General features: G+C 41.0%; 1 protein-coding gene across 2 annotated transcripts in view; it reads left to right on the forward strand.

Moving 5' to 3' along the window:
- MARCHF8 (membrane associated ring-CH-type finger 8) overlaps positions 1-13,016 on the forward strand; it is a 66,290-nt gene that overhangs the window by 40,368 nt on the left and 12,906 nt on the right. The window contains exons 2-4 of one of the 2 annotated variants that reach the window (XM_062496419.1): positions 3,368-3,418; positions 11,388-11,467; positions 11,817-12,662. In XM_062496419.1, the coding sequence (XP_062352403.1) occupies positions 3,368-3,418; positions 11,388-11,467; positions 11,817-12,662 (977 nt within the window). The remainder of the gene's footprint in view (positions 1-3,367; positions 3,419-11,387; positions 11,468-11,816; positions 12,663-13,016) is intronic. The other variant, XM_062496420.1, reaches the window with a different exon arrangement.

Raw genomic sequence — 13,016 nt, forward strand, 5'->3', positions numbered from 1 at the left:
TAGAGTCGCACTAACTGCTGGGGACCTCAGAGCAGCAACTGCCAGTGAATGGCTCAGGAGAAGTGACAAGATGCACTTGTAATTTTTTCCTGTCTGTGTGGGGTATGTTTGTTTGTTTTTTAAACACCTGCCAGGTGGTTCTGGTTGAGGAGGATGACTTCAAAAGTCAGGGTTCCCATTATTCCATACAGAAAGATGGAATTGCTAAAAGAGAGTGACACTGGCTTTTAACTGATGATAATTGTAGGGTCCTTGCTTGCAGATGTTGCTTTTGTCTTGGTCTTTCATTCAAGTGCAAAGCCTAATGCTTTTGCATGAGGGAAAGAGAGCTTGTTTGGAGCTGTGATTACCAACCAGAATATATCTTACTATCCAGTGGGAACATACTAGAAATAGTTTCTGAAGGTTTTTATTTGTTGGGAGTGATAGTACCATGAAAGCTTAGCCTTGCCACTCCCATATCAGTGGTAATTTGTGAATAATTCTAAAAGATCCCAGGATTAATGTTCTAGTGATGGATATAGAGTGAAAAGTGAGATTTGTTTGTTTGCCTTTTAAATAATTTTTATATATTTAATGTTTCTGATCCTCATTAATTGTGCCTGCTGTTAAAATCTACTGTAGTGAATTTCCTGTTGATGTTATGGATATATGGATATGTGGCTAAGAAACAGAGATGTTACAAGCACTTAGGTGCTTAGGAGTCCATTAAGAATATCACAGATTCCTAAATATATGTGGGCATGCACTCTGTAGCCCTTAAGGGAACGCTTTTCAAGACTGATTTTTGGTTTTAAAATGGTCACTTTTTCAATAACAGAACCAATTGTTTGCAGTCATCTGCTGTCCGAAACCTCTGATAGGTATGTTTCCAACAGTAGATGAATAAAGATAATATGTGCATCTGTCTCTTGGAGCCTCCTGGCATCTATCAGATAAAATCAGTTCTGGGAGCCGAGGCAGAGAGACAAGTTTCTGTGGCAGCAGCTAAAAGTCTGTTTACTCTGCATCATCCACTGTGTTGTGCAAATACAGGTCTTGTCTTCCAGCCTGTCATGCTTATTGAATTTTAGCACATCCTTTTCAACACAGGTGCTTGTGTAAGTTCAGTCATGCTCCCTTGCAAGCATCTTCTTCAGCTAGAAAGGAGTTTTTAGGGGGCACTGAGTAAACATGAAGAAACCTCTGCTGTTTAATTTCATCTTTGTTCTTTGACACCTCGGGCTGGGTTTGAGACTGTCATCTGTCTTGCTTCAGGGAGACTTCTCACCCAAGGGTTTCACTCTCCACTATCATTTTTCCTTGTTGCATGTCGCCTCACTCTGCTTCCCTCCCACACATCCCTCGAAGGCCAAGCACAGCCTGCTTCCCCCACATGCCTCACACATATGCAGTGGCAAGTCTCTGCTTGCCAGCTGGTGTTGGTCTCTTTTCATCATAGCTTGAGAACATGTTCCTGCCCCCTTTTTTCTTCCTCCTGTCTCCTGTAGCTTGAATGAACTATTTTTTTTTGCCCTGTTGCTATGGCTACACTGCCTTTGATAGAATCAGCTAGGCTCTCCCTTACGATTGGAGGCAGATCTTACCCGTACAAGTTCTGGCAATAGTCCTGTCCAACATTAGTCTTTGCATAAGCATTATGTCCATATTTTTGAGCTTTTGTTTCTGTTCCAGGAATACTGTTCTCTTTGTAACAAAAGCTTATTGTCATCTCAAAAATCAAACTCAAATTTTACCATTGGTCAAAACTATGTGGTGGTCTCTAACTACTTTTCCCCTTTTCTTCAGAAATACTATTTTACTGTCTTCTAGATACTCGGATTCCCACAGGAAATTTCAGAACACTGTATTTGCTTCCTCACATTTTTAATGAAGGAAATGCAGTTTTTATTGTCAATTGACATAGTGCCCAGGGCTGTGTTGAGAGGCAGCTGGTGGTGTTGAGGAAGGGACACCCTGCTTTTGTAAGCACATGCTACAGTTTTATGCCTCGACTTCTCTTTTCTCATCAGAAAGCTTTGAAGTTGCTTTGGAGAATGCACTTTAGGAGAAGTATCTGAGAACACAGGGATGTCAAAAGTATGGGTATAGCATCTGAACACTCAGCCAGCCAGGCTGACTTCATGTAGGCTTTAGTCATTGAAGGATAACTTGAATTGTAGTAAACCATAGGCAGGGAGTCTGAGACCAGTGTGCTGATCTAGGACAGCAGTTGACTGATGGGGAAATTTTCATGTCCCGTTTTGTTACAGGTGTAGGACTTCTGGTCTCAATTTCTGTCTGATCAGTCACTGCTGAGAACAGAAGAGGGTGCTGTCAATCAAAGTGTCTGTTAGGTTAAATTCTCTTCCGGAATAAATGTGAAAGAATTTGTTTCCTAAAATCACAAGCAAAAAGATGCACTTCTAGAAGCCCTTGAATAGCATAGAGCCCACAGGAAAAAGAACTAACTTTGGCTTTTTTTTGTCAGAGGGTTTGAATCTCAAACCTATTGCATCCCAGCTTTACAAACTTAGAGGAATGTAGATCTGTTACTGAATATTACAACTTGCTCTGTTTGTAGTACTTGTTTAGGAAAAAGTGTTTTTCATTGGATTTTATTAGGAAAGTTTTTGCAAAGCAATTTCTAGGCTCTTCCAAGTGAAACAGTTGTGTCCAGTTACAGTAAACTGATGTTCAGACACCAGGTATCTTTAAAGGATGAAATATCTTGCTGAAACCTGCAGTTAATTTCTGAAGAAGATAAGTTTGTCTTCTTTATGTGTCAGAGTCTGCACACTGAAAAGTGAGTAACAGATACAATCATTACTAATCTCAGTTTTGAGAATTGCAGCTTCCACATTTCCATCTTGTATGATATTTCCAGTTTAATTCCAAATTCTATATTAAAAGGAAGTTCCTCAATAATTCTCCCCTGTATCCTGAAGTGATATGCATGTGGTTATTCACAATTATTTCCAGACATCACTATGATATTTGTGTTAAGCAAGAGCTTTCAGCTTTAGTGGTTGGATGTTGCTTTGAAATGTAAATGAGGCAGGTCTTGATGATGTTGAGAAGTATCCTTTCCAAAATATATGCCATTTGAGTAAAGAGCTTTCCACTACCCTCAGAGAGAAGAAATAATTGTTCTAGTATTTGTCAGTTTGTACATGTTGCCTATATAATTTTCTGCAAGGTAATACCTTGTTAAACAAACAAAGCAATTCAGTGATTATTGTAAATCAGTCTGATGTCAATAGAAGCAACATCCTTAAAAGCTCCAGCTGTAGGACTTTCTCCGTGGAATTTGGTTTCTAATGCCAAGTTCTAAATATTTTCATAACTGTGACTTGCTGCTGCAATGATCCTGTTCTTGCTCTTTCAGAATGAGAAGGCTTTGGGGCATTCCGTGAGCCGCTCTAGTAACATCTCAAAGGTATGTTGCTCAATGTCACTCAGCCTTTGATAAATTTGGGAATACTGGGATTTCTTTAATTTCAAAATTGAGTGATACATGTGATGATGCGACCAGTAGAAAATACTTTTTTATGCCTGTCATTGATAGTCACTCCTGAAACGTAGAACTCCAGTGTTTTGCAGACTCTCTTTACAGGTAAAATGAAATGGAAGCTACAGTAGGTTTTCTCTTTCACACTGTCAGCCTCCTTAGCCTGACAGGAGCAAGATAGCTGACAGATGCCTGAGATCTTATCTTGGAGGGAAAGTGGCTCCAAAAGCATCACTCAAGTGTGTTGTTGTTTAAGACAAAGCTGTGTAAGATATGTATAGCTATGCATCCTATAATACATGTAGGATATGTGGTTAAATGTTATTCAGTTGTCACTTCAACACTGAATTGTTTTTAAGTGCCATGAGCTTGTCATCAGGACATGACTATGTATTTTTAAATGTTTGATTTTACAGACCCTGGTCATGTAAAGCAAGCATGATGCTCCGCCAGTGGGCACATCCAAAGCATAATTGCTTTGTTATGCCATTAAGAAAAAGGTATCGTCTGTCCAAGATAGTTATTGCAATACATACCCTACTTCTTTGCAAATTTCCATTGTACATAAGATCTTTTGTTATCTATAAGCCTGACGATGTCTTGCTTACACAAGTAAAATTGCTTAAAGCCTTCATACAAGCAAGGCTGTGCTGGTTGAACAGTACTTCTCATGGGATGCATAAGCTTCAACTCTTTGTTGTCACAGTTTTAAGTGGCTGCTTGTAGTTACTTTTAGTGAAAGACTGAATCATTGTGGTTGCAACATAATAAGTATTGTGAGTACTTCTGGATCTAGGAACTGTTCATGACTATCTCCAGCAGAAGAGACAGTGTCTGCATATAATATATGGTTTATATGGGCACAGACAACTTTCACTTTGGAGGCAAAAGACACGATTATGGGTGTCCGAAACACTGAGCAGGGCAACTGCTCAATGCACAAGGTATTGACCAAGCTGTAGGTGTTGTTATCATGGATTGATAAGAGGTCATTTTGCATTTGGCATCAGAAAATGTGCATTTATATAAGGGGTTTTGAAATAAACACTGAGTATAAATTGTCATGTGGGTTTTTCTATGCTTGTTCCCTTTTACCCTGGCTCTTGTTTTCTTAGGGATCCTTAATTGGATTTTCAGGTTTTGTTCAGCAGAGATAGTAGTTTAGCCATTAAGTATCATTGTACTTTTCCCTGAGTGTCTCAAATCAGCATAAGTTTTGGCAGCTGCACTTCTGTACCCGTGTGAATCTGCACAGTTCATTTTAATTCATCAAGAACTGATAGTGTGGCAGTGCAGTGGGAAGGACCTTGCACTCTGGCGAAGCTCTTCCTGGAAGTGCTGGCAAGTGAGACATCAGTATTTACATTCATTTTGAAGTGCTGGAAAGTTGAATGTGACTGCTCTGTGTTACAAAAGCTAAAGTTTTTGAGGGGATCAAAAGTCAGTCTTGCCAGTTTAATGGAGGAGACTTTTTGGTTGCAAAGTGAGCTTCCCAGAGGTGTTGAGGTTCTTGCTGCTTCAGTCACCTCTGTCTGATCCATTCTGTGCACTTTCCCCACTCTGGAGGTAAGTTCAAACAAGGCCAGAGGGTGAAAGTCCCATCAGTGCTATCAGCCCCTGATTTGCCTACATGGCTGAATGCTGCCTTGTGCATCCAGGCAGTTCAGTGCTAAACTGCAGCAATTATTTTGTGGTTGACAGGTGTTTTGGAGCATTTTGAAATTGCTGTTGGTAGCAATTTCAAATGACAAATCTGGAAAGATTGTAGTAGTGGAATGCTGCATGGAACCCTAAGTACATGGAATATTTTTCTTTAGTTGTGAGTTTTAATAAGAAAATGCCCCCTTTTTTTATTGTTCAGAATACTGTAGCAACCTGGCCAATAAGGCAGATCGGATGCAAGTGAAGGAATAAGTATGGAAGTGCTTGGCTGCCTGTGTAGCCTATTCTGAAATCCACAGAGCTTGTTGATCTTACACCATTTTAAGAAGAGCTTTTAAACCAAAATGGGATTAAATCAATTGCATGCTGCATTTCCAGATGTGTTGAAGTGTGTGTTTCTCTCTGTGTATGTCTGTACAGAAATAATGGTCATGCTTTCTGCAACTGACTGTTTTCAGCCACTGTTTTTCCACCCAAATCTAGCTTACAGCACAGCAACATAAATCTGCTACAAATTCTTGGCACTGGCACTTGATTCAAAGCCTTACTGGTGCTGATAGTCATTACGAACCTGCTGTGATTATTACCATGTATCTTTCCAGTGCTCTCAGTTGCACAGTGCAATTTGAGTGGAAAGGATTGAGTCAGAACTCAGCCTTTAGCCAAGACAGGATGCTGTGTTACTTATTGTGACCAAGGAAAGCAATGCCCATGGGCTAGAAGTGATCAGGGAGAGAGTCAGACAGATGGTGCTGCTGAAAATGCAATCAGCTGGTAGAGGTAGCAGGACCTCTCTGAATACAGACCCCCAGTGTCGGGGCCAGGTGGAGCTGTCCCTCGGGAGAAAGGGGCTAAAAGGCACTTCTCCAAGAGGCAGATGCCAAGGGAGGCAGAAGAGATGCTAGTAAATGTGGCCAAGCCAAGAAAAAGCAATCACCTGAATACTTGGCTAGGGATGGAGGACAGAAAAAGGAGCAGGGAATAAGATGTAGGACAATCTTCATATGGTGTCATTAGGCTGTGTGCGGTATGTTGCACACTGGGGGATGTGGCATTCCTCCAGGCCCTTCTTTGCTTTTTTGTTGCTTGAGTTTCAAACACTCCTTTGAAATCTGCTATGCTTGAAATATTTATATTTCTGAAATCTTTTATATTTGTTTTGAAATAATAATAAAAAATAGCATTCAAGGCAGATTTAATTGATTTAGTCATGGGACTTGAACACAGCCCATTTTCCCCAACTTGCCCTGTTCAGACATATAAACAGCACTGGTGCTGATTGAAACAACCCCATTTGGCACAAGGGGATACAGCCCAGATCCACATCTCAACTGTTTACCCTAAGCCAGCAATTTTTTCCAAGCTGCCACTGATTGCTGCGAAGTGCCTTCATCATACAAGCCCCACAAAGAAGTAGTTAAGCTTTACAGAAGCTTTGTCCTCTAAATATAGAAGAAATTGACCCTAACACACAGCTAGTCACTGGGAGCAGCCAAGAGAGGGATTTGCACAGCAATGGTAATTCATGCCCTCAGTTTATAGATAAAGGAATTGTGCTTACAAGCAGATGAAATGAGGCCACTTACAAAGCTAGTCTCTAAACAGTTATTCTCAAATTAGTGGTATTGTTTGCCTTTAAAGTGTCTGATATATCCTGAAACTGATGGTGTGATGTCTGGAAATACCTTCAGGTCATCTGTGTGCTGTTCTTGTCACCTGATTGCTTTGGAGGGTTGATTCTAATGTCAAGGGGAAGCACTTTGTAGTCTTATTTTCATGGCACTCCAAGGGATAAACTTTGAAAATGCTAATACTGGGATCACAGCAAAGAAATCAAAAGTGAACTCCTTAAAAGATGTAAATTCTTTGTCTTTTTTGAAGGCCTGTATAAGTTTTATCTTTTGAGCAGAAGCATGTTGTAAAGTATTAGATTATTCTTAGGCTGAACAGCAGCCAGTGCAGACACAAAGTGGTTCCCTAAGCTTGCTATGAAATTTAAAATCCATTTAGGCTGTTCATCAGCTTGGAACAGATTTAGAAAAGCATATGAATACACATGTCCACTGTTGCCTGAAGCTTTAATGGATTCAGTGAGCATTTGTCTGTAGAAAAGTAGTCCAGGTTTTTCAGCTGCAGAGCTTAGCTATCCTGTAGTCTTATCAGATGACCAAGGCTTACTGAAAATAGCTGTTTCTCAGAGGTGTTCTGTTCAGGTACGTGAGCCTGGGGGTAGGGAAACACAAGTTGCTTAAAAAAACCCCTTCTACTGAGTTACTGGGGAAGGGAAAGAAAAGACACAAAAAATTGTGTAGTGCTAAGATGAAAGTGTACTCTTTCCCCAAATACAGGAGCACGTAATCTCATGCTGGAGCACAGTGCAGTCATGTTTGTAAGGAATGTGATAGTCTCCCTGTGCTGGGATAAATTCCTTTTCCTGGGAATCTCCTGGATTCTTTCTTCGTGAAGGTATGAGGACACCCCATTAAGGAGGAGCCTGCAGGGGTTTCCTTTCCTCTTTTGTTCCTTCAGTCCATTCAAGGTATTTTGAGGAAGATTTTTGAAGACAAAAAGCTATATACAGTTTTTTCTTCTTCTTCCTGCAGAACCTGTGCAGTTGTTACTGGGTTTAGTCAACATTATTCCTGTGCTATAGGCAGGTTGTATTATTCTTGGGAAGATGTTGAAGGGTTAGATAGCCTCTTTTCTCTAGTATCTTTAGCTCTGGAATCTCTTGAGAAAGTTCCTGACAGAATCCTCCTTTGGATTTCTTTAGAAATAATAAGGGAAAGCTGATTTCAGTTTTGCTTGCAGTTGCTAGACGTAGTTATAATTATAGTCATATATGTTATATAAAGTATGGAAGAAAGTTCTTCCAGCACCTGACTGCTGGTTCCTATCAAATTGTTGCCAAAATTACATGGTGGAGTTGATGGTCCTGGAATTTTCAGATGCCTCTTTCCCATATCTCTCCTCTAGTTTTTTAACCCCTCTCCATTTTAATATTTTATCTTATCCCTCTCTAAAGACATTTGATTTTAATATGTACTGGAAGTCAACATGGCATGAATCTGGTAGGGAGAACTTACTGGAGAAGATCAGAAGTTGCTGATGGTTGATTGTGCCACATTGATATAAAAGCTTTCAAAACCAGCCTGTCAGCAGGGCTGTCTGTCCATAGGTGGCCTGTTCTGCCCACCTCAGCTATCAGGTTTGTACAGTTTGCTCTCATTGCATGGAATACAGTACTTGCTGAAAGTACTCAAGAGCACATCAAATAAAGGGAAGCCTTGTAATCAAAATGCCAGGTTGAAATTTGGCTTGTGGAGTGTTTTTGCTCCTTACCCTATTGCTAAATTTGTATTTGCCTGAAGCTCCTTGTTCTGAAGTTCCTCCCAATAAAGGACATGAAACTGAACTTCTTTTCACTCTTTGTCTGCATAAAAGAGTTGTGTTCTATTATTAAATGTGCATAGTTCTTAGTATGTTAATTCCAGATCCTTAGCTGAGACTTCTGCATGGTTTTGTAGCGCAGTATTGTTCCTAATCATGTGGCACCTAGAAATGACGAAGTTTGCATGTGTGGGTGAAAAAAACTTTGCTTCCTTTAGACTTCCAATTAGTTGGAAAATTCTACAGAAGTAATTTCTTATTTTTACCTTAAATGAATAATTTGATAAAGTTTTAGAATGTGACAGGCTCTGTTCTCTAAAATTAGATGTAATTGCTATTACTGAAGTTCAGCCCAGAGTGGGACAACAGCAACTATACCCAGAAGTGTTGTCTCAGATAAGCAGGTTATCTCGAAATATACCCAAGCCATTGGCATGTTCACTATGGCTCACTTCAAAGATGCCTCTATTTTCTTAGGCAGGGTGGGGTTTTTGTGGGTTTTGGTATGCAGCATGTAATCAAAAGTATGTAATAAGAACAGGCTGACTTCTCTCACCAATAGGTAACACTGTTCATGTGGAGGCAGAATGAGAACATATACGTGTATATATGCATGGACACCTGCATATAGGCATATAAATATATATATATGTGTGTGTGTGTGTGTGTGTGTGTGTTCCTGCTGTCAACCCTTCAGAAAACTGTAAGAATCCCAGGAATTGTTACCTTCCAAATTGTTGTGATTATCTGAATACCTGTGCAGTATGCCGTGCTGTGACCTCTGAATTGCATTAGATGGGAATGTCAATACACAATTAACTAACTATTGACCATTAGTACTGAGCTATTTTAGGCAACCAGTTGGGCTGTACAGAATAACTCACAAGCACTCAAGCTCCAAGGCTTGTCACTGAAGGTGATGTTTCTCCATGTGAAGGGCATGACAGCCTGCAGAGTTTCAGCACGTGATTATGGGGTTAGAGGGGTCAAATTCAGGCTGTCAAGGCTTAGGATACATGGCACATATGAACATGGCAGAAACCTCCTATGAGAAGGAGCGCTCTAAAACCTACTGCTGCTGTTGCTATCATAAATAGCCAATTTGGCCAAAGGTGCTGCTACCTGGGAGGCTGCTGCTGGGGCAGTAAGGGTGGTGTGTGCCAGAAGCTACAGAGTGGAGAAGGCTTTGTCTTCTTCTTTTCCCAACCTCTTCAGAGCTGAGCCCTGTGTGGGAGCAGCATCAGAGCTCCAAGACAGCTGGATCCGCCTGTTTCATTCACCCATCACCACCTCTTCTATGACCTGTTCTGTCCCGAGGCTGCCTGTATTTCTTCTTTTCTGAGACACCTCTCTGCCTCAAAGCTGCTGTGTCTGAGTCTGTACACCCAGGTGAGCTGGGAGGACTGGCCAGCAGCAGCAATGTGTAACCCTGCTTTTAGATCCAGCAGAACCTGGAACTTAGACTTTTGGCAGCAGCTTGCATTTAACTCTGCTCGTGTCAGGGAGTTGTGCTTCACTGTTAGACTCATTGCTGTCACTGACTGGCATTCCTAGGGAAGTGACTGGTATTAAAGCAATGGTTCGTTTTACCTCACCTCACTGTCCTACTCTGAGTTGAAGCACAGCTCTGTGAAGTTTCGTGAGCAAAAAGCATGGGATGAAAGGAGTGAGTGAGTAGAGGCTCATTGAACTATGGCTTTTAGTGGTAGCCACAGCTTGCATTAGTTTGAATCAAGGGTGGGGCATAACTTTCTCCAGTGATTTGTCGTTCCTTTTTGTGGTGCCTATCCAAGTGTGTTAATTTCTGTCCGTATTTTGGTTGCACTTTCGTTATGTATGAAAATAGAGAAATAGCTTTTGTTCTGAAGCAGAAAGCTGGGGGGGGAAGGAAATGTGCCTCAGATGGTGAATCTCTCTCTATACGCTGCCCTGAATAGTACTGGCATCTAGAAGCAAAATACTAAGTTTGAAATGCAAATTAAATTCCACAATTTCGTTTTTGTCCAGCCTTTTGATTTCCCAAGTGGCAAGACATTTTAACACTGTTGATACCAGAGAATTGGATCAAGAAACCAGTAACATGGGTTTGGAAGGCAAATTTTGGATCATTGATTCTAGTCACCTGCTATTAGACTGTCACATATGTTCTAATGTCCTTTTTTTAGAGAAATTCATTGCTAAACTGGAGCAGCTGAGAGATTGGATTCATTCTTAGCAGGTTACCTTCTGTGATTTGCTCATAACATAAAATCTCAGATTTATTAATTTGTGACTTCACTTCCAACAATATATAGCTCTGTCTCCATAGCAGAATGCAACATGCTGTTTTACTGGTTTAATATTTTGTTTTTAGAAGAATGCTTAATATGGCTTTTAAAAAAATTCATTATTTAAGTTATTAATTTTCATTTGCAGAGTGAAACAGTTTATCAGTAAATTATTGTCAGATCTTTCATTTATTTGTCAGACTTCAAGTTAAAAAAATAGTTACTGCACAAACCCTTATAAAAGGATATGAAGTCAGGCGTACCTACTTTTAGGAGAGATTAAACATTAAAGAGAGAAATTTCCAACAAATAGAGAAATAGCTTTTGTTCTGAAGCAGAAAGGGGGGAAAGGAAAATGTGCCTCAGATGCTGAGTTTCTGTAAGCTGCTCTGAACAGAGACGACCTTTCTCACATTTAGTAAGTAAAATCACTTTCTTGCAACTAGCCCTTGAGTATCTGCTGTAGAGTGATATCTGACTCCACATGCTGTGCTGTGTTTTACCCTGAAGGTGATTGCTCTGCATACTGACTCCTGACTTGAGGGTTTTTTTGTTTGTCTGTTTTAATGTCACTGCAGGCTGGAAGTCCAACCTCTGTCTCTGCCCCTCATAGCTTCTCTCGGACTTCTGTTACACCATCCAACCAGGACATCTGCAGGTAAAGTGTGCCATTTGTGTGGCTACAGTGAGGCTCAGGCGAGGTTCAAATGAAGGAAAAACAAAACTGAAAAAGTATGTTTATGGGGGAAGTAAGCAATGTGGGATTCCCACTTGAAGCATCCCATTTGTTTGACTCGACTGCTGTCTAATGCTGCTTTGTTAAATCCTACTGACTGTTTGGCCCTGCTATGTTTGCCATTCCCACACTAGCTGCAATTCTCATTTCTTCACTTTTAATTATACATGTTCTCTTTTTTAATGATCTTTTTTGTTTTGTTTTGGTTTGGTTTTGGTTTTTTTTTTTTTTTTTTACTTTCTGTGCTTATATTCCACTGTTCTGCATGCAGTTCCAGTGCAGTGTTTTCTGAGTGTTGTCATCACAGTCCAGTGCAGTCTGCTGTTGTCTTGAAAAATCCACACTGGCAGAGCCCTCTGACACAAGGGGTCACTGTGACAGTAATCTGTCAGGACACGTTACATGCAGCAAAAAGAAACTCCCGTGGGCAGGATCGGGGCCAGGCACTCAGGTCTGCTAAGAATGTAAAGCCCAGCCGCACTCTGAAATTCTCCAAGTCCCTCAATGACGTGGACCAGAAGGCACAGACCACCAACGAGTGCTTTGATTATGTGGAGCGAACACGCTCAGAAGGCAAACTGACCCCGAATCAAGAGCAGTGCTTAAGGATTAACAAGTTTCATCTTAAAGAGAGGAAACCGCTCAATCTCAGGCCTCTTTCTTTTAGCAATTCTAAGCACTCCTGTATCCCTTCCCTTTCCAACTACTCAAGTGCATCGGGAGGAGCAGAGAACCACAGTGCTGTACATATCCCCCTGCTGGAGGACAAGGTGGACCATGACTCCTCAAGGAGCAAAAAACTGTTGCGTTACCTTTTTTCCTTCTCCCACACCTCCAGCATCAGCAGCCTGCATAAATTTCATGAACTGGAGAGCTATTCCAGTCACTTCCAAGCTGACAAATCCTCCAGCATGCTGGTGGAAAGCACGGACTTCTGCTCTGATGATATGGGAGATGATGACGTCTTTGAGGACAGCACCTCAGTGAAACTCAAAGCAAAAGAGCAGCGGGCACCGCTCTGTTCAGTTGAGAAGGACAGTGACCTTGACTGCCCTTCCCCACTCTCAGAAAAGTTACCCCCTCTCTCCCCTGTGTCCACATCGGGGGATACCTGCAGGTTGGTTTACCAGAGAACCACCTACCTTTTTAACCCTCCCATGCGGTGGTGACTGTTCTGCTTTCCCCTGCCTTTGTGCTCTTTCCATCTCTTCTTTTACCCTGTCACCTTGCTAATACAGTATGTGTGATTTGAAGCATGCAGCCTTCTCTCTGCGGTCCTGCACCCCTCTGATGCACTTAACAAGGCTACTAAGCAAAATAATTTCCTTTGGAGTCAAATAAATTCTAAAATTTATTTCAGGTTTGGGGCTCTGAGATAGTATTTTTGTCTTATCAGTTGCCCAAACTGGGAATACTATGAGAGACTCAGCTACACATCATAAAGGTCAAGCTGAACATGTCTTAGCTTTTA

This window comes from Cinclus cinclus, chromosome 7 (genome assembly GCF_963662255.1).
Source record: "Cinclus cinclus chromosome 7, bCinCin1.1, whole genome shotgun sequence".
In the NCBI taxonomy this organism is placed as follows: domain Eukaryota; kingdom Metazoa; phylum Chordata; class Aves; order Passeriformes; family Cinclidae; genus Cinclus; species Cinclus cinclus.